At 35.9% G+C, this 22,990-nt stretch overlaps 1 protein-coding gene across 3 annotated transcripts in view; it reads right to left on the reverse strand.

Moving 5' to 3' along the window:
* TAX1BP1 (Tax1 binding protein 1) overlaps positions 1-22,990 on the reverse strand; it is an 86,330-nt gene that overhangs the window by 48,619 nt on the left and 14,721 nt on the right. For all 3 annotated transcript variants that reach the window (XM_081800338.1, XM_081800337.1, XM_081800336.1), the window contains exons 3-7: positions 21,950-22,052; positions 15,698-15,885; positions 11,914-12,072; positions 2,158-2,306; positions 1,977-2,067 (exon numbers count right to left, since the gene is read on the reverse strand). In XM_081800338.1, the coding sequence (XP_081656464.1) occupies positions 1,977-2,067; positions 2,158-2,306; positions 11,914-12,072; positions 15,698-15,885; positions 21,950-22,052 (690 nt within the window). The remainder of the gene's footprint in view (positions 1-1,976; positions 2,068-2,157; positions 2,307-11,913; positions 12,073-15,697; positions 15,886-21,949; positions 22,053-22,990) is intronic.

The raw sequence follows: 22,990 nt of genomic DNA on the forward strand, positions 1-22,990 counted from the left end.
CATTACACCTCTCCAGCATCACTGGTTTAACCCTAAGACCTTCCTAAACCCTTCCCAATACTAACTAGAATGCCTTTAGAATTCATTTTATTATTGAATTAGAATCTTATTATCTCCCACTATGCTAACAAAAAGCAATATGGAAAGCAATTATCCACGGAGAAATAATGTTCAGGTCTCTTCCTGGCAACAAAACTGAAATTTTCTCACTGAAATTCATTGTTGACATTGAGTAAAAAATTGTTAGAGATGCCAATTCTCACTTAGTTAAAAAAAAATGCTTTATAACTTTAAAAAAACTGCATTTGGAGATAGTTTGCAAAAAACACTGTATAAATAGTAATCCAATTGCATCAATTTCTCTAGATAGCTCTATTATTTCCCTTTTTCACAAAATCTTCTTTTCAAAAACCAAACATTATTTTGGGGCATATTTTCTTAAAGGGTCAAATCATAAAATCATCCATCCACCAGAGCAGGACACCTGGGTGGCTCAGTCAGTTAAGCATCTGCCTCTGGCTCAGCTCATGATCCCAGGGTCTTGGGATCAAGTCGCACATTGGGTTCCTTGCTCAGAGGGGAGCCTACTTCTCCCTCTGCTTGTGTGCTCTCTCTCTGACAAATAAATAAAATCGTAAAAAAAAAAAAATCATCCACCGGTGAATCATCACTACTTTTCTTCCGTTTTTGGGAGTGACACGCATGCCTGCACACACCCCCTGGGGATAAGCTATTCAAGAAATAAAATGGGTATAGTAAAACCCATGACATGCAAAACATCCCCATCCATGCTCTCTAAGCTGCATGGTGGATTCAATATTTTTTTATTTTTATCTTCTAAAAAAAAATTCCGAACACCACCAAAAATGAAAAGGAAAAAACCACTGGCAATATAAATCATATTCTAGTTTCTACATGCAAATTGTAACTATTAAATACTGAATATATGCACAGTTGTATGTTTTTATCTCTCATCAAATATATAGCACAATACTAGGTGTGTCGCTCTGTTCTAATCAAGTGACTGAATCTATCCAAATAATACTGACTTAACTTGAATGTTCTTGAAATTCGTCATCTGGAACTGTCTTCATGAACTGCTATAAGCCACAAGATAAATATGTCTCAATTTACATCTACAGCATTATTCATAATTAAGCTAACCATCCTATTTCAGAATCATTTAAAAAACTTCAAAAAGGTGAAGATTTGTTAACAGAGAGTATCTTGTTTAAAATGACATTCTGTGAAAATTATTCTAAAAGTCGAACTCTAAAACATGATCACTGAAATTAATGCTCTAGGATGTTATTAAAAGGGGATAACAATTGGTTTTATAAATTCTGATACATAGGCAGGTATCTTGTTACTATTAAACCTCTCTGACTTATTATGTATTACCTACTAAGTAACTAAAATACCAGCAAGTTCCCTGAAAACTTTTAGGGACTATACAAAATGGGCTGGTTTTAAAATAGGTCCCCAAATCCTTTGGTACTTCCTCTCCATAAGAAGTGAAGCCCAATTCCCCTCTCTTTAAGTACTGGCTGGACCCAAGGAACTAGTTTCTAATGAATAAGATAAAGTAGAAGTACCAATGTACAACTTTGGTGACTAGGTCATAAAGTACACCAGGACTTCCTCCTTGCTCTCTCTTGGATAGCTCACTCCAAGGGAAACTGGCTGCCATGTTGTGAAAACATTCAAGCAGCCACTGAAGAGGCCACACAGCAAGAGACTGAAGGGCATCCACCGTAAGTCATTTGTGTGAACCACCTTGACAGCAGATCCTCCATCCAGTTCCAATCAAGCCTGTAGCTGACTGCAGCCCTTGCCAACATCCTGAATGCAACTCACCAACACACCCTGAGCCAGAACCATGCAGTTAAGCTGCTCCCAAATTCCTGACCACTAAATTTCACAGGACTTTGTTTCACAGCAATAGATAACAAAGAGAAATAAAGAGAGTAAACTACCTTATAAAGTTCCTTCTCATCCTTTTCTGTCTTCAACTGACACTCCAGTTGTTCTCTTTCGTATTGTGCCTTCCTGAGTTTATCCTTTAAACTGAGTTAAAGTAACATTAATATAGACAAAAAAATTTCATCAAAAACATTTTTGAAACATAGAGGTATTTTTTAAAACCATCAGAAATACCTGTCTAATTCAGTTTCTTTTTCAATTGCTTTGTGTGTCACTGACACAATATCTTCCTCAAGCTGGAGAGCTTTGGATGTAGCATCATTGTATCTCTTCTTAAACTCTTCATTTTCCGTTTTTAAACTTTGCGATACTTCAACAAGACCCTTAGAAACAACAACAATTTTTGAGAAACAATTTCTAAAACAAATTTGCTTATCTTTAAGAAATCTATGTATTCTTAAATTGTTAATCCCACATCTGTCCCCTCTAGAGTTTATTAACTAAGATTAAAAACTAAACCTGAAACTGAAACATATTCAATTTTTCATATTAAACAATTATTAATTACTTTTCCAGACTTCTCATGCACCGTTTGTTAATTTCACAAACTTCTCCACCAGAGGGCAGGCAACAAAAACGAGAGAAAATTTTTTTAAATTAATCACTTTCATTTTTGACATCTTGCTTTTCAATGCTTCTCTAGTGACAAGTCAGGTTTCATATGATACTACCACAATTAACACTTTCTCAAAAAAAAAAAAAAATTCCTTCTGGCACAGATCATTAAGTGGCACCAATAATTATACCAAAGCATTAAGATATGTGCCTGAAGCAGTGTTCGTAATGATCCTGTCACTGTGACTCAGAGGCCTGAACAAATATTCAAAGAACTGAAATGAATATAAAAGTATTTCTACTTAAAACAGAATATTCTACTTTAAACAATTTAAAAGTTTTAAAAATATTAACACATCAAAACAATTAAGTAACTTATAAGAACTTGATCAAGCTCCTTTCTAAACCCATTTTATGATCTGTAAAATGAAGATAATAGAGCTTTTTCTTCCTAGTTTATAAAATCATGAGAATCAAATATAACAGCGCATATGGAGATACTTTGTTATGGAAAACTATACATCAAAGAACTGATAAATTAAGACAAACTGTTGTGTTAAAAAATGATTTTAGGGGCGCCTGGGTGGCTCAGATGGTTAAGCGTCTGCCTTCGGCTCGGGTCATGATCCCAGGGTCCTGGGATCGAGCCCCACATGGGGCTCCTGGCTCGGCCGGGAGTCTGCTTCTCCCTCTCCCTCTGCCTCTCCCACTGCTCATGCTCTCTCTCTATCTCTGTGTCTCAAATGAATAAATAAAATCTTTAAAAAAAAAATGATTTTAAAACTTCCCACTAATGGAAGTACCATTCACCTAGGCAATAACAGAAGCTAAAGGAAATCATCATTCTTATAATTTAAAAGTAACAAATGTTATACAGTATTTATAAGCCACTTTGATTTTCATAAACTCAGCCAAATTTTTTACTTATAGGTGAAACATCACTTTAAATATATTGCTAGAATATGAAAATTGCTATGTTGCATCTACACTTCGTTAAAAAGCCCATCACAATTATGATCACATACACTCTCTTGGTTTTATTTTTGCTCAAAGCAAATGTTTCCTTACTAAATTTGCAACATTACAGATTGTTATACAAAACTAACTGCTTTTCTGATTCCAATGACAACACCACAGAAATAAATATGCCCTCTGCTGTAAACTGTTGTCAATATCCAATGACTCTTGCAAATCTGACACATTTTTATTTGTCTTGCTGATTTATAAAGACAGCCAGAGAGGGCGCCTGGGTGGCTCAGTCGGTTAAGCGTCTGCCTTCGGCTCAGGTCATGATCCCGGGGTCCTGGGATCGAGTCCCGCATCGGGCTCCCTGCTCAGCCAGGGGCCTGCTTCTCCCTCTCCCACTCCCCCTGCTTGTGTTCCCTCTCTCGCTGTCTCTCTCTGTCAAATAAATAAATAAAATCTTAAAAAAAAAAAAAAAAAAAAAAAAAGACAGCCAGAGAGATTTCTAAATAGTTTTTTTAAATTTTGTATTGTTAGTTTTACCACATGCTCTCTTGGCACTGCAAATAGGCTACAGATTTAATCCAGGTATTTCTTCCTACAAGAAAGACTAGATAGCCTAGAGGTAAAAACTAGTTTCTGAATCTGTAAATAATGAAGTTCTGTAACGGGTAAACAGCATTCTAAAAAATGTATAGGGCAAGAACTAAAGAAGATTCATAAGCAACTAAATGCAAAACATGAACTTACTGCTTTTATCTATGAGCCAGTTAACTCTACAGTGAGTCACTAATTGTAATACAACTTGACAGTCTTAGAATCTTTTCCTGGTACCCATAAAAGCACCTAATAGCTTCTCAGCATCCACACCTATTTTCTAATGGCATGAAAATGCTAGAGATTATTCTTCAGGCCTCTAGTTCTCATGTCTTGGTAAAGCATAGCATCTCCATTTGGCTAAGTCATTCTTAGCATGAAAATGACATTAAAGTCTGTAGTGTACACATGAACAACTAAAAATCTTGCTTTAAAAAACTAACTTTTAAAGAAGAATAAAATTTAGAACACAAGCTTTGAAAAACACTTGAAATTTGAGATAAATACTCATTTGGTCAATATTTGCAAATCATGCCCAAAAACATAATTCTAATATTAAAGTAAAACCTGAATAGATTAAGTTGGCTACACTGTACATCAAGATAAAAACAATTACAAAAATGGAGGCAAAAAGAGATTAAGAGATTTGGGCGTTTCAGATTCATGTAGTGAACTTCTTCCCCTCCTCTCAGGTTAAAGAATCCCTACCATGAGCCACTATTAGCAATTCCTTCAAGTCATAACTCTCAAATATGAACAACCAGAGAAAAAAATAAGCCACTTATCTGTGTGGCTAAACATGCACTAAAAATATCTAAAGTAACAGAACACACTTATTCTCATGTTTTAAAAAAGATGAACTTTGATTACAAATGAATACAACTAAAAAAAACATTATGGACAACCATTTAGAAAAAAGTATGGTATTCTGGATTCGAATGTATACAGTGGTAAAATTTAGTAAATTAGTACCTAAATACTCCAAACAGCAAATTATTGGCAAAAGAATTATGTCATTAATGGAAATTGTGAGATTTTAAAGATTTGAGAGAGAAAGAGCACGAGCAGGTGGGGGGAGGGGCAGAGGAAGAGAGAGACTCTCAAGCAGACTCCACACTAAACTCAGAGCTGGATCTTATGACCCTGAGATCAAGACCTGAGGCAAAATCAAGACCCACACGCTTAACCGACTGAGCAAGGAGCCTGTTCTCCCTCTCCCTCTGCCCTTCCCCACTACCGCTGGTTCATACTCACTCTCTCTCAAATAAATACAATCTTTGAAAAAAATAAAGAATTTTAAGTTACCTCTACCCCCAACATGGGGCTTGAACTCATGACCCCTGAGATCAAGAGTTGCATGCTCTACTGCCTGAGCTAGTCAGGCACCCCAGTTGTGTGATTTTTTAAGTAACTGTGGATGGTAATCTCTTATCACATATTTGATTTACAAACATTTTCTCCCATTTTGGAATTCACTTTTCATTTTGTTGATGACTTCCTTTGTAATGTAGAAGCTTTATAGTTTGATGTAGTCTACTTGTTTATTTTTTGCTTTTGGTGTTAAATCCAAGAAATGGTTAAGACCAATGTCAAGGAGCTTATGCCCTAGGAGTTTCATGGTTTCAAGTCTTAAGTCTTTAATTCATTTTGAGTTGATTTTTGTGTATGGTGAAAGATAGTGGGTCAGTTTCATTCTTTTGCATGTGGCTGTCCAGTTTTCCTAACACCATTTATTGAAGAGATTGTATTTCCCATTGTATGTTCTTGGCTCTTTTGTCATGAATTAGTTGACCATGTATGCATGGGTTTATTTCTGGTTTCTTTATTCTGTTCCATACAAAGATTATGAGCTAGTTTAAACTATATATTTTAAATATATTTTAAAAACAAAGTATTATGAATTTCCTGAAACTATTACTTAGCAAATCAGGTATAAAATGAAAATTGGCCTTAAAGAAATTTATTGATATATACACCTAAGTTATAACAATCACTCCTACAATATTAAAATAAGTCTCTATGGGGTGCCTGGGTGGCTCAGACACTTAAGCATCTGACTCGATTTCAGCTCAGGTCATGATCTCAGGGTTGTGAGATTGAGCCCTTCATTAGGCTCCATGCTGGGCGTGGAGCCTCAAGATTCTCTCTCCCTCTATGGCTCCCCACTCCCACTTTAAAAAATAAATATTAAAATATTTTTAAAAATTAGGTCTTTGTATCTTTTTTCCACAATGAAAGAGTTAGAAATTCAATGATATCATAGCTTCAAAACTGGTTTTTGGCAACTCCATATATTAGAGATACACACACACACACAAACACACACACAAGCACCTGAGGCAATTCCATATATTAAGCAGTCTAAATGTCTTAAACTACCTCTGTCCAAAATTAGATATCCAATACAGTGATAAATGCAACTTTACAGAAGAGAAAGCCAAAAATAAAAGACAGCAGAAGAGATGTGCACTAGCCAGAGCCACCATAATGAGAGATCTTTCATGTTGTTCTCTCCTATACCTGTGATAACTCCCAAATGGCTGGTAGTATCTCAAGGTACCCTACCTAGTTTATAACATGCTCCTTATATTGTTTAAGCAATACTGTTTTAGTATTCTCAAAGATAATTTAGTTTAAAAATACCTTGAGGGTGCCTGGGTGGCTCAGTCAGTTAAGCATCTGCCTTCAGCTCAAGTCATGATCCCAGAGTCCTGGGATGGAGCCCTATGTTGGGCTCCCTGCTCAGCAGGGACTCTGCTTCTCCCTCTCCCTCTGCCCCTCCCCTCCACCCCCACTCCTGTTCCCTCTCACTCACTCTCAAATAAAATCTTAAAAAAAAAAAAATACCTTGAAGTACATCTTATATTAACATTCAAGTTAAGAATACAATTTATTCGGGCGCCTGGGTGGCTCAGTTGGTTAAGCGACTGCCTTCGGCTCAGGTCATGATCCTGGAGTCCCGGAATCGAGTCCCGCATCAGGCTCCCTGCTCAGCAGGGAGTCTGCTTCTCCCTTTGACCCTCCCCCCTCTCATGCTCTATCTCATTCTCTCTCTCAAATAAATAAATAAAATCTTTAATAAAAAAATACAATTTATTCTTTTTTTTAAGATTTTATTTATTTGACAAAGAGAGAGAGGGAGAGCAGCAGGCAGAGGGAGAAGCAGGCTCCCCGCTGAGCAGGAAGCCTGATGCAGGGCTGGATCCCAGGACCCTGGGATCATGACCTGAGCCAAAGGCAGACACTTAACAGACTGAGCCACCCAGGCACCTATGAATACAATTTATTTTATGTAAAAAACTCAATTCATAGTTTAGGCTCAAAAAACTTATACACTAAACTATAAAACTTAACAAGGTGACAGTTCATTTTAGTCCTATTTGAAAAACAAGACTCAGTATCACTGGTTCCCTGAGCCTCAGTTTTTAATCTTCTAATTTTCAAATACATATCTAGCACTCCAAAATGGAAACAAGAACACAATGAATATACCTACAAACTGCTAATCTTACGTCTGAAAAATGTAAAGTTAGGGTTAAAAAAAAAAAAAAAAAGACTAACCAATATACTGGAATATCATTTGACAATAAAATGAATAAAGTACTGATGCATATTACACCATGGATGAGCCCTGGAAACATCATGCTAAGTGAAAGAAGCAGGTCACAAAGGCCATACATGATTCCATTTGTATGCAATGCCCAAAATATACAAATCCATAGAGACGGAAATTTAGCTTAGTGGTTTTGCCTGGGATTGAGGGGGAAGGAAATGGAGAATGACCACTAACAGGTACAGGTTTCTTCTGGAGTGATGACTATGTTCTAAAATTAGGTTATGGTAATGGATGCACAATTCTGTAAATATTAATAAGAACCACTAAATTGTATATCGTAAAGTGTTGGACATTATGATATGTAAATTATAAATTAGATCTCAATAAAGCGATTTTTAAAAAAGATTAGATAAGTTCATATCTTTAGTCCCTACAGGCAGAAGTAGAGTGTCATTAAGAGCACTGAAGGAGCCAGACTGCCTACCTCTACCACTTTACAAACTGTTCGACCACAGGCTGGTTAAGTAACCTCTCTGTGCTACCCTTGTAAAATGTGTATTTGACAATGCCTACTTTATAGAAGTAAATGAGTTAACATATGTAAACACTCAGAACAGCACCTGGCTTACATTAAGTATTACATGGGTTATTTTATTAATCAGCCTTTTATAGTAGAGAAAAAAACACTTAAAATTGAACTAGAAATGAAGGTAAAAATTATCCTAACACAAAATTTACTTTTTTAAATCTAGGGTATACATGAATAATGGAACAAACACATCACATTAAAATACAGGCAAAATACAGTATGTAATTTATAGTTCTCAATTTATAGATGTTATTTGGTTTCAGTTTTAACCTACTTTGTAATCCTACTTAATTCCTTCAAGCAGACAATTACACAACACAACCCAGAATATACTTAAGCATAACACTTAAACCAATCTGTTTTTGATAACTTTAACACATCCAATTCTTTTAATTTTCAAAATAGAATGTTCTCTCTATTGGCATTTTACAATAAAAAGTATTTATAAAAGATGAAAGATTTTATTTATAAACTTTATTATAAACATTTAACTTAGTATGTCAAGTACTGAATGGGTAACAAGCTAATCTTATTTTATAAAATAATGAAAACGCAATTAATTTCTTCTATCATGAAGAAACTGAAGGTTGCCACAGAACATTCCTAAGTTAACTATCCATTCTAAAATTTTAAGTGAAATTATAGATGATACATCATAATAGTTCTTCAGATATTCAGCAGTATATATACCCAGTACCTCAAAGAGAAGACATTTAAAATTACTCTATCAAGACTTTTTTTTAGAATTCACACTATGGAAGAGATTTAAAGCAAGTGCCAAGATATGTCATGGATTTTATAAGCCACCCAACTAAGACAAGCGATCTGTTCTAGCTGCCCAGATGAAGACTGATTTGGGAGGTGAAAAAAAGAAAATAAAAAAAATAAATAAAAGCACCCATGACTAGTAATGAAAAGAACTATTTCTCCTAGCAAGCACATTATTTTATCCCCAGAAATAAGCAGACAATTGCCAACATATAACTAAGACTTTTTTTTTTTTTAACATATGTAAGTATCACTTCTAGGAACTGAGAAAAATGGTATGAATTTCATACTTTAGTTCAATTCTCTAGTTTGTCATTATGAAAACTAGTAAAATAATATTTACTTACATTTAGTATAACAAATACCAATCTAGGTCTTTGTTTTGTTTTTTAAAGATTTTATTAATTTACTTGAAAGAGAACATGCATGTGCTGGGGGAAGAGCAAAGAGAGAAGGACAAGCCGACTCCATGCTGAGTGCGGAGCCCGACATGAGGCTCCATCCCGAGATCACGACCTAAGGTGAAATCAAAGAGTCTGACAACCGAGTCACCCAGGCACCCCAGGTCTTTTTTAAATCACCATTTTCATAGCATAGAATAGCATTTTAAAAACCACTTCCATGTACTTCATCTTCCCAGAGTACAAACCCAACACAAAAATAGCAGGGAAGAAGTCCCCTCCTAAGATTAGTGTCTGTCATCAAGATTTATGAGTTGCTGGGGCGCCTGGGTGGCTCAGTCGTTAGGCATCTGCCTTCGGCTCAGGTCATGATCCCAGAGTCCTGGTATCGAGCCCCACATCAGGCTCCCCGCTCGGCGGGAAGCCTGCCTCTCCCTCTCCCACTCCCCCTGCTTGTGCTCCCTCTCTGTCAAATAAATAAATAAAATCTTAAAAAAAAAAAAAAAAAAGATTTAGGAGTTGCCATAAAAACTTCTCCTGTAGACCTCTTCTGGGTACAACAGCCACCATCTCCTACAAATTTTGCTTCACTAATCCCCTGACCTCAATATACCACTTTCTCAACCTAAGTATGTCAGAATTAGCTCTCTTCAGAATGGTCTTATCCATAGTGCTTAACCCTTGTCACCTGGGCAGCAGAGGTACTAGTACCTAAGACTTTAAATCTCAGCTAAGGGGGGCGTCTGGGTGGCTCAGTCATTAAGCGTCTGCCTTCGGCTCAGGTCATGATCTCAGAGTCCTGGGATCGAGCCCCACATCGGGCTCCCTGCTCTGCGGGAGGCCTGCTTCTCCCTCCCCCACTCCCCCTGCTTGTGTTCCCTCTCTCGCTGTGTCTCTCTCTATCAAATAAATAATAAAATAAAAAATCTAAAAAAAAATAAATAAATAAATCTCAGCTAATACTCGACTGGACCAGAGGCATGGCCTCATGTACATGAGTAATTTCACGCAACTGAAGGCCTACCAATTCTGCCATTCCTATTCTTCCAATCATCCATTCTTCCCTTGGATTTCCAGGTGATCGAGTTGAAACCTCAAAGGCCGTATTTCAGGGCATTCTTGATCTTACAGGCTAAGTACATGCTGTAATGGGGCCATTTTCATGAGTACTGTCTTCTATCTCACCTCCACCCCTCCACCTTGTAATAGAGTGAAAGAAAGAAGATTGGCATTCCACTCTGGAAAACTGCCAAATCCAGGTACAAATGAGATAAAAGTGTAAAGAATAGAGAGAACAGTGTAATAACTATACAAAACAGCCAAGGAGTTTCAACAACTGAATAAATCATTCATCTGAATGTCCTAACAATCAAGGTAGGCACATATACTATATTTTAATATTTGGTATACCTGCTTATACTGCACGATACTCCTACTGTAGGATTCTAAGTATTCCCCCAAGAGGAAAAAGGGGAAGTAACTGCATCTTTTAAACTAAAAAGGCTAATGGTAATAAAAACAAATGTTATAGATGTTTACAAGGAGATTTACAATTGTACACATTGCTTGATATTATGTTTACCATCTAACTCAAAAGAGTACTCCTTTAACTGACAACAAGTCAAGAGAAAATCTTTTCAGAATTTAATCCCTTATTTATGTAAATTACCTCTGGTCAGGTGTGCAATTTATAACCACCCTGCTGGAGTATAAAAATTAGTGAAAATCACTGCACTGCTGGTTCAAGTAACAAGTAATTGCTCTAGGCCTTGTTGGACAAAAGAATGGAACAATAGGAAACAATAGGTTAATTAACAATAGGTTAATCCTGTAAAAAGACCTAAGAATATCTAACTAGTTATAAGTGAGATTATGAAACGTATTATTGTAATCTGTGTCAAAACTAACAAATCACTTTTCTTTGGAAAATAACAAGTCAATGACTAGGTGATTGCTTTTTTTTTAAATTGTTTTCACCTACTAAATTAAATCCATTTGTATTTCTAATGAAACTATACTGTTTTATACGTATACTTCTTTATGTGTTTTTTTAGGATAATTTATAGCATTTCTCACATCATGGATTTCAAAATTTTGTCTAATACTACACCTTATTTCATTGAATTCTGTTTTGAAAGGTAATTTTAACTACTTTGTTCTATCTTCCCCTTATTCACTATTTATCACTCCTAATTATATTTCCAAACCCTCTCCCCAAATCAGTTATTCCATAATTAGATGGAAAGCATATAGAAACAGTTGTCAGGAACTACCTCATCAAGCCTGGTACCAAATAATCTAAAAGTATTTTAACCATTTGCAACATAAAAGAAGCTACAGCAGAAAACTGATAGGAACTAACCTATTCTTCTGTAAGTATGTATCTAAATACCATTTTTTTAAGAACAGTTTTTACTTGCTTTAACTGGTTCAGTTCTAGAAAAAGTGGGTTTCAGACAATATAGTATCAATTCCAATCAGTTACATAAAACACAACTAACCTTTTGCTCTGCCTGCAGTTGGTCACATCTTTCTTTCTCATGGTTAAGTTCTCTTTCTAATCTTCCAATTTGTTCTCGAAGTTGTGTTGTTTCTTTTTCCAGAACAGCAATTAACTTTAACAGTTCTTCTTTTTCTTTCATGGTTTTCTCAATTTTCAACTGTAAAATAAAAAACTCAAATTGATTTTTCTAGAATCCTAAAATGTTATTCAGTTTTCCATTTCAAAAAAATAGTGAAGAAATTCATAAAAAGAACTCTTACATACAATCTACTTCATGAATCATACATGTAAATAAAAATTCATGAATCATAAATTTAAACCTTCTTTTGGTTGGGCAAAAGAGAACATTAAAACAAGATATAAAATCAGGGGCACCTGGGTGGCTCAGTTAAGCATCTGCCTTTGATTCGGGTCATGATCCCAGAAGACTGGGATGGAGCCCCGCATTCTGTTCCCTACCCAGTGGAGAGTCTGCTTGCCCCTCGCCCGACCTGTGTGTCCACGTGCTCACTCACTCTCTCTTAAATAAAATCTTTAAAAATAAAAGAAGGTATAAAATCAGTAAATTTTACTATGAAGTTGCCTGCTAGTCAATTTTCAAATTAGTAGCAAAACTAAGGCATAGTGTTTCATAGTTGACTTAATTCTGGGTTTTTCTTGAATAATACTCAAGATAAAAATGTGTGCCTCTTCTTAAGTGCAAAGCTATGAGATATCTTTGACTCTATTAAGAACTTCCTTACAGGGGTGCCTGGGTGGCTCAGTCATTAAGCATCTGCCTTCAGCTCGGGTCGTGATCTCAGGGTCCCGGGATGGAGCCCCGCATCGGGCTCCCTGCTTGGCAGGAGGCCTGCTTCTGCCTCTCCCACTCCCCCTGCTTGTGTTCCCTCTCTCGCTGTCAAATAAATAAAATCTTAAAAAAAAAAAAAAAAAGAACTTCCTTACATGTTACATAAGGCCTTCATCTATGGCATTACTCTTAAAAGTTTTGGTATTAAGTAGTAACAGTTGCTCTATTTATAATGGTTTCTATTTGGCTAAATTAAAACAAACTTAAACTAACTGCAAATTTTAGCACAAAAATGCAGACTATAACAATAAATTAACAATGTAATTGATTCTTATGGGAACACTAATAGTAACAATTCAGGAAAACCTATACTCCACGATTCTAAAAAATTACTCATTAAAGGACCTAATATAGTAGTAAATAAAATGGTTAACATTTCTCTTAGAATAAAAAGTCTTTGATTTTAACAGAGGAATAATGAAGACTCGGAGGGAAAATTTCACAAAGGAGGCATCATTTAGCTAAAATAAAATGTTTTCCTGGTACACTAAGTTGGTTCTCCAGGGTCATGGAATCAAACTGACTAAACTCTAAAATGGGTCTTATGAAAGCTCAGGAGCTGCAAATTTTTATTATGACTCTTCTATCTCTTCCATCAGACCAAATGAAAACATTAGGAGTAAAATGCCCTCAAAAATAAACTTCTTTTATACCTTATTTTTTAAAAAATACCTTTTGGCTCTAAACTTTCTGGCAGCTTAAAAGTGAAAATATATCCTGACATAGTACAATAGAAACATTATGAAAGAACCAATTTGTCCCTGTGATTCATTTAAATGACACATACCTTCTGAAGAGTTTACTGAATCTTTTTTTTTTTTAAAGATTTTATTTATTTGACAGAGAGAGACACAGCGAGAGAGGGAACACAAGCAGGGGGAGTGGGAGAGGGAGAAGCAGGCTTCCCACCAAGCAGACAGCCCAATGTGGGGCTCAAACCCAGGACCCTGGGACCATGACCTGAGCCGAAGGCAGACGCTTAACAACTGAGCCACCCAGGTGCCCCAAGAGTTTACTGAATCTTAAGTAGAAATTTTAAAAAGGAATTCAAATTAGATAATGTACAGAAGTCTAATTCCTGCCTCCAATTTCGTATTTGAAATCTTTCAAGCATACAAAAGTTAAAATTTTAAATCAACACTCATCACCTAAATTCACTGATTATTAGTATTTCACCATGTTTACTTCATATCCCTTTATCATTTGCTTATGCTTTTTGTGTTTTTTGCTAAACCATCTGAAACTGCAGACACTTCACCCCTAAGTACTCAGAGCAAGCATCTCCTAAAAAGGACAGTCTCCTTTCAAATACTACCACTATCATAAGTAAGAAAATTAACAATAACTTTGTAATATCCAATGGATAGTTCATAGTTATTTATCTCCCACTATCCCCCCAAAATATCTATTTTTTAAATTCTAAGATCCAATCAAGGTTCACATATCAAGTGGAAAAAAAAAAAAAGACATAACCCTTCAATGTCAACAGTTGATGAATGTGGAAATTTAAAAGACTTGTCAAAAAATTGGTCAGAATAAAAATATTTTATCTTAGCAATTAGCACATAAGAGACAGCAACTTAAATTTTCTTTATAAAGTACCTCTTATGAATAGGAAGAAGTGAAATAAATTGTGTAATGTCCCAATTAACTTAGAAAAGGAATATAAGAAAGATATAGATGCCTAAATGCCTGTTGTTTTTGGAGGCCCTGAAATCAGGGTGGTCTAACAAGTATTCAAAAAACTGCAATATAAATGCTAACTGCATTCTTTTTAAGAGCTAGGCTTGTTCCACCATCTTTGACTAGCATTCAAATACCAGGCTAAAAACCTTGATCATCAGGCAGTTGTCACCACAAAATGTTTTAGTCACCCTATAAAAGTTACATTTCTTTATTTAAGATAAGAAAGGAATTTCTGGAAGGGAAGATATAGAAGAATTCACAATAAAAAATGATTGGTTCCTTCTAACCTTCTTAGTTTGACTATCTAATAAAAGTATTATATCTATGACCTTATCTTTTTTCTCTCGTCTGTTTTGGAAGATAAATAAAATAAAATCAAAGGCATAAATTAATATTTACATATAAAAAACCATCTGACTATAAAGAAAAAGCAATGACCTGCCAGATTAAATACAAATGTAAATTAACCAAAAATAGAGAATGAACCAATTAAATGTTTCTCACAGAAATTCAAATGAAACATTCTAGTTTTTTAGGTTTAAAGATACTAAAATCTTGAAATAAGAATATTGTTCTAGTTTGTCCTTCAATAATTACTAAAATTTAAGACATAAGGCATTATTAGACTATCTATACAGTAAATTTCTATTGGAGCCAATGCAATGCCTCCCAAATAATCAATTAAAAAAATATAAAGCTTTTCACGTTTTCTCTTTAAATTATGATTAACCCACAATACTCATTTGATAAAATGAACAAGGAAATCATTCTAAATGCTCAACCTAAACTCAGACTGGAATCTTCCCTGAATCACTGCCACACTTGGAATAGAGCATGCTTGTGGTACAGTGAAGTTCACATCGAATTACAGTTAGGTTTATTACTTTATACACCACCTTCACAACCCAAATCTGTACTATTCTATAATCAATGGATTAGGGAACCACTAAAGAAGAAAAGTTAGTGTAAGGTAACATTAGGAAAGCTTTAAATCTAACCCAATAGTTATTTACTGCACATCTACTATGCACAAAATACTGATAGGCCCTAGGGGCAGTCCCTGCACAGTGCAATCAATAACCTGTGACAGGAAGAAATTTAAAACATTTCAAAAACAACACTCTCAGTTTACCATTTTAGTTAAAAACCATTTGATTCTCAGGTTATTCTTCTGAATTTTTTAAATGCCAACATGAGCTTTGTTCTTAAATTATCTATAAATCATTAGCTCATTGTTGGTACCAACCTCAAGAAGGCCAGCTTTTGTGGTCACCACCAACATGTCAGAATTTCCTTCATCTTCCATAGTAAGTAACTCTTCAACTGGAGAAGCAGCTCGAAACTGGAAAGGTGTACTTGCTCCACGAATTTCACCCTTATGGGTAACATAACAGAACTGATAAAATTCTCCATCATCATTTGGAAGGTAATATCCTAAAAGGAAGTTAAAAAAAATATATTAAACTTCCTATTATGAAGTTAACGGTCCCCGCCCCCCCAATTTAACATTACTTGCCATCTCCACTCATTCCCGACCTGTTCTAGGCACACAGAGGCTTTCCTCTTATCAAAACTAGACTCTCCCTGGGGCGCCTAGGTGGCTCAGTCGTTAAGCGTCTGCCTTCGGCTCAGGTCATGATCCCGGGGTCCTGGGATCGAGTCCTGCATGGGGCTCTCTGCTCAGCGGGAAGCCTGCTTCTCCCTCTCCCACTCCCCCTGCTTGTGTTCCCTCTCTCACTGTGTCTCTGTCAAATAAATAAATCTTTAAAAAAAACAAAAACAGGGCGCCTGGGTGGCTCAGTTGCTTAAGCGACTGCCTTCAGCTCAGGTCATGATCCTGGAGTCCCGGGATCGAGTCCCGCATCGGGCTCCCTGCTCGGCGGGGAGTCTGCTTCTCCCTCTGACCCTCCTCCCTCTCATGCTCTCTGTCTCTCATTCTCTCTGTCTCAAATAAATAAATAAAATCTTAAAAAAAAAAAAAAAAACTAGACTCTCCCTTCTTCTGTAAACATGCTCTAATTTCTCTTAGCTCTAAATTCATCCTCCCTGAATAAACTTTCCGTTTATCTTCACTAGGGCAAAACCAACTTATCTGAGACAGTCACATATATGTTTTTCTTTCCTTTTTTTTTTTTTTAAGATTTATTTGAGAGAAAGAGAGAGGGAGTGAGCCCATGAGCGAGACGGGGAGAGGGAGAGAGAATCTCAAGCAGACTCCACGCTGAGTGCAGAACCCAATACAGGGCTCAATCCCACGACCCTGAGACCAACCCGAGCCAAAACCAAGAGTTGGACACCCAACCAACTGTGCCGCCTAGGTGCCCCAACACACATGCTTTTCAATGAGAAAAAGACTGGAGGAGGAGCAAAATCGAGGAGGACTGCAGGTAGGAAGGTCATTTAAAGAAATATTCCCTCAAATTTGACATTCATTACATGAAACAAAGATATTAACAAAAGGAATATGTGGTATGTGAACTGTGTAAAAGAAAGGAGGAAGAAGTCCACCGGTGCAGCAGAATAAAAATAAGCACCGGAACCACACAGCTTTATTCTGGAATTCCAGCTCTACTACTAGCCATATTAGTAACTCAACCTCCCTGAACCCCAGTTTCTTACCTGTAAAAGAGCTATGAAGACATCTATCTCACAGCTCCTAATTATCTATAATGTACTTATACCATTTAGCCCACTATCTGACAAATATGTGTTTGATATTTGTTCCTTCTTTCTGCATCTCTTACACTCTTTTAAATTCTGCTAATTATCCCTGCTCAAAATTAAACTTTCCTTCTCTCCAAAGCTCCCACTGTATTTTTTACATTAAAAAAACTCCACCTATACTATCAATTACCACTGGTAATATACATGCTTTATATGCTCTATCAAGAACTCAGAAATACTGAGGGCAGATAAATAATATGTACAAAAATTCTAGCATCCCCCATAATGACTTGTAAAAAGGAAGCATCCAGTGGTGGTGAAATGAATATATAAAGATCAATACAGGGGCACCTGGGTGGCTCTGTGGGTTAAGCGTCTGCCTTCACCTCAGGTCATGAACCCGAAGTCCTGGGATCGAGCCCCAAATTGGGCTCCCTGCTCAGTAGGGAGGCTGCTTCTCCCTCTGCCCCTCCCCCTGCTCATGCACCCTCTTTCACTCTTTCTCTCAAATAAAATCTTTTAAAAATTAAAATTAAAAAAATAAAGATCACTACATTCACCTTATCTTGAATATTCCTATCTATCCAAAAACCTCTTATCAATACACCTGTTTTTCATAACTTGAAATTTTCAGATTATGATATCTACTTCACTTGATTTCATTTGTTAAAAAATAGCTAACCTTCTTCCTTAGAAACAGGAGGGAGGAGAAAATACAAGATAAGCCTCGAACATCTTGTAGTGCTTGAAAGAAAGAAGTCCTCAAAAAAAGAATTCAAAGTGGCAGGAGGGTGGAGGGAATGTCAAAAAATACAGGAGCCCACCTGATGGGAGCTCGCAATGGCCAAAGAAAGCTGGAATAATTGGAGCAATAAAAAAACGGTACTATCAGACTTTATTCCATAGCAGAAAATAAATATCCATGAGTCCACTGGGAAGGGGACGACAACTCCTAATAACCCCAAATAATAAATGTGCAATCAATGAAAATAGAAAATCACCAGGCAAACACAGTAAAAACTGTTGTAAGAAAGATCTACTAAGAGATACTAAAATTAGTGGGTGAAAGTTGGGAGGAAAAACAAGGTATTTCCTTACTCTCTAACTGCCCTGTAAGATTCATTATTTACAAAAGGAAAAATACTAACTTTACAGTAGAAAAACCCAGCAGACACCAAATGATCAAGATTAAAATCACTAGCAATGAGATAATGAACATCAAGTACTCCCTGATACAATGCACTATAAAGAGTACAACAGCACTTGTATGGCATTCTTCCTAAAAATGTATAACCTCAATCGAATCATGAAAAAACACCAGCACAAAAAGAGGAACATGCTACTCTCCCCGCGCCCAAAACACACTAAACAATAATACTATTCAAAAGGGGCGTGTGGGTGGCTCAGTCGGTTGGGTGTCTGCCTTGGGTTCCCACCCTAGTCTCAGGGTCCTGGGCTTGAGACCCACATCCTGCTTCTCCCTCTCTGTCTCTACCTGTCACTCCCCCTTGCTTGTGCCCTCGCTCACACTCTGTCAAACAGATACAATCTTTTTTTTTTAAAGATTTTATTTATTTATTTCAGAGAGAGAATGAGATAGAGAGAGAGCATGAGAGGGGGAAGGGTCAGAGGGAGAAGCAGACTCCCTGCTGAGCAGGGAGCCCAATGCGGGACTCGATCCGGGACTCTAGGAGCATGACCTGAGCCGAAGGCAGTCGCTTAACCAACTGAGCCACCCAGGCGCCCAAACAGATACAATCTTTAAAAATAATACTACTACTCTTCAAAAAGGTAAAAGTCATGAAAGACAAGGACAGAATGAGGAACTGTCACAAACTGGAGGAGATAAGAAGATAACACAATTAAATGCAAAGTGGGATTCTGGACTGGATCCAGGAACAGAAAAAAGAACATTATTAGAAACAGTAAAATCTGAATAAGGTTACTATAGTCACTCATACAAGTGTTAAATGTTAAAATGTGTAAAATGTTAAAATTCCAGTTTTTTAAATAAAGGTACTATGTAAAATGCTAACATTAAGGGAAGCTGGGTAACGTGTATACAGAAATTCTGTGTACTGTTTTTGCAACTTTACATCCACAAAATTATTTTAAAATACAAAGTTTAAAAAAGAGTAATACGGGGATGGCTGGGTGGCTCAATCAGTTAAGGGTCCAACTCTTCATTTCAGCTCAGGTCATATTCTCAGGGTCGTGAGAGATCAAGCCCCTCATTGGGCTCCACAATGCGTGTGGAGCCTGCTTGGGATTCTCTCTCCCTCTCTCCTCTCCCCCCCACCTCCCCCCCATCCCTCATGCTCTCTCTTAAGGAAAAAAAAAAGGTTAACTTAGGAGTAGATTTGGCAATATATTTTTAAAAGTTTTTAAAAACCCCACCATCCTAATATGTACAAATAAATTTATTAAGCCATGGCTGAGTAACTTAAATGGCCACTAGAATTACTTTAAAAGTTTAAATAGAAAAAATATATATACTCTGACTAATCAGCTCTAGTATCATGACATTCGAAATTCTATAAACTAGATATTCAAGGTCTGATAAATCTCACAAAAATAACCCACTAATAAATAGTTCAAATCCATTTGAGATACAAGACCTAGTTATTCAGAGTTGCAATTTAAAGCCATCTAGAAAAATCTCTCATCGGATTAATAACATTGAAAATAAAATAGTAAAGCAATCAAATTACGACAAGGGTCCATATAGAAAAAGAATTGTATTTACGAATTTTTGTTAGTTGTTCTGAGTTTTGCATTTCAAGATTCTCATGACTCATTCACAAAATAAGCAAAGTGATTTTGGATTATGCTTAAAATCTCTTCTAGCTCTAATACTCCATGAGTAAGTTTTTCATGACTCTATCCTGACCTCTTTATGTAACAAATGAGTTCTAGGCAGGCAGAAGCTTTTATTTCTGAATTTCAAAGTAAAAATTAACATGATGAATTTTCAAAAACTTGGAAAACTTACTGCCTTTATGCTTAGCTCCCATTGAAAATGTTCTCAAAGTATAAATAAATCAAATGCTTTTTTTTTTCCCAAACTGCTTTTAAACTTCTTGGTAGATCACTAGTAAAGTCATTAGTCACTGTAACAAACTGAGTAAATTAGTTTAAGAAAATTAATCACATTAAAAATGCCTGGAAATAAACCCACAATTTTTAAGAAAAAATATCTTGGGGCACCTAGGTGGCTAAGTCAGTTAAGTGTCCTACTTTGGCTCACGTCATAATCTCAGGGTCCTGGGATTCTGAGTCAGGCTCCCTGCTCAGCAGGGAGTCTCTCTGCCCTACCCCATGCTTGTGCATGCACTCTCTCAAATAAAATCTTAAAAAATCTTAAAAACAAAATCAGTTCCAATATACACATTTGAATTTGATTATCTAAAAAGAGGCTATGAGTTAAAAGATAAACCAGATACATAATTTACATCATTTCTTAATCCATAAAACATTATGAGGACCTAAATCTTGGCCTGTATTACAGTACAAATTTTATCCTCTGAATGTTTCTTGACATAGTACATAACAAAATTTTTTTATATGCTAGTTCCACGTGGTCACACTGCCAAATGATTTTCACACCAAACATACACAAACCTCAGAATAAAGTTTTTTTGAAAAACAAACCACTAAAATCCAAACTATGCCAACACCAAATACTGGCAAAGACGCAGAAGAACAAGAACTCTCATTCAATGCTGATGGGAATGCCAAATGGTATTATCACTTTGGAAAACAGTTTGGTGGTCTCTTACAAAACTAAACATACCACATGATCCAGCAATTGCACTCATTGGTATTTACCCAAATGAATGGAAAATTTATATCCATATAAAAACCTGTCAACGTATGTTTGTAGCAGCTTTATTCACAATTGACAAAACTTGGAAGCAGCTAAGGTGTCCTTTAACAGACAAATGAACAAACTGTTAGACCCATTCAATAGAGTATTACTGCTTCCTTTGCAGTTCTCTGATTTTTTTTTTTAATTTAAAGATTTCTTTATTTGAGAGAGAGAGAGCACACTCCCATGACAGAGCGCGTCTAGAGCACAAGCAGGGGGGAGGGGTAGAGGGAGAAGCAGATTCCCCACTGAGCAGGGAGCGTGATGCAGGACTTAATCCCAGGACCCTGAGACGCTTAACCAACCAAGCCACCCAGGCACCCCTAGTTCTCTGCATTTTATGTGTATTACAATATCATACTAAGACAGCATTCATTAGCTTCAACAGACCAAAAAGAATCCACAGCATAAATAAGGCTAACAATTTGCTTTAATATAATCCAAAAATCAGTGCAATTATAATACAAAGATCACTCTGAAGCAAAGTCTGTAACAGACTTCTAAATTAAGAGTATTTAATTCTGTATATAATGCCAAGCTAAGATAAGAATAAATTTCATATTATTCCCTTACATACATTTTATAAGCAACTGCTCTATAAACCCTGTTAACTATCGTTGTGGTTTTCATATAGAATTATTTTTCTCACTCTAATTTGCTATATTATTCTAATATCAGTAATAGTTTCTCATCTGAAAAAAAATCATCCAAAGTAAAGATCTGGAAAGAAACTCACTCTTCAATGAAAAGCAAAAAAAAAAAAAAAAAAAACCCTTTTAAATGTCCACATAAAATACGTATCCTACACTACATATTTACATTCTATGACTTTTGCTAAACAAAGATACGAATTTTTCAACTTTGATATGTTGGACATGCCTAAGTAGACCATTACAATGGAGAACAACATTTTTAATGGCAAGAAAACATCAAATTTCATCAAGTTCTGCAGTTCTCAGTTCTTACCTTGAAATGCTAATACACAATTAACTGTTGATCCTTCTACGTAATGTTCAGGCATAGGAGACCATAAAAATGTGTAATAATCACGAGCAGTACTCCATCCAACCTAAAGGAAAATAACAAAAATACAGAGATTGTATTTTAATATTAGAGTGATGTCTTATAGCATATTGTTTTTTATTGCATCCTAAAGTTAAAACATGTGTTACTATGTTTACAAATCATTGAGTATTTTAACAAGCATGTCAAATTTTTATGATTTTTATTAAGCTATAACCTAATGTTATAAAAATCTATATAAATTGAACAGTAGAGTTTCTATTATGTATTAAAAATGCAATCTGATACCCAATTTCTCAAGAAAAATCTTAGCATGCACGTGATCAAATATACTTACGCTTCCGTTAAAATTTGATTTCACTAAACATAAGGGTTTTCCTTTTTTTTTTAAAGCAGGGCTCGAACTCATGACCCAGACCTAAGCCGAGATCAAGAGGCATTCACTTAATAGCCTGAGCCACCCAGGTGCCCCTTCATTAAACGTTAAGTTTCTAAAACTTACTATTTTATGTCTCAAATTTCAGTATAACCAGATTTTCCGCTCTACCTTAAATGTGTTAATTTCACTAATCTCTCATGCCAAGTCTTACCTGCAGCCAATTGGTAAGTTTTATAAAAAGTCCTTTATTACCAAGATATTTATATATACAAATAGAAAACCTATGTCCCACATATATCTAAAACATTTTCAACTTATAAAATGTATATATTACAGATTTCAGTCTATATTTTCTAGATGGATTATACTGTGTTAAATACTGAATATTAAAGATGTTTAAAACAGGTACACACAAAACTCATTTTATTGTGCTTCACAGATACTGTTTTACAAAGTGAAGGTTTGGGATAATCCTGAATCAAACAAGTCTTTTTTTTTTTTTTTAAAGATTTTATTTATTTGAGAGAGAGCACATGAGAGGGGGGAGGGCCAGAGGGAGAAGCAGACTCCCTGCCGAGCAGAGAGCCCGATGCGGGACTCGATCC

This window comes from Leptonychotes weddellii, chromosome 12 (genome assembly GCF_054177405.1).
Source record: "Leptonychotes weddellii isolate Sample4059 chromosome 12, ASM5417740v2, whole genome shotgun sequence".
NCBI classification, from domain to species: Eukaryota; Metazoa; Chordata; class Mammalia; order Carnivora; family Phocidae; genus Leptonychotes; species Leptonychotes weddellii.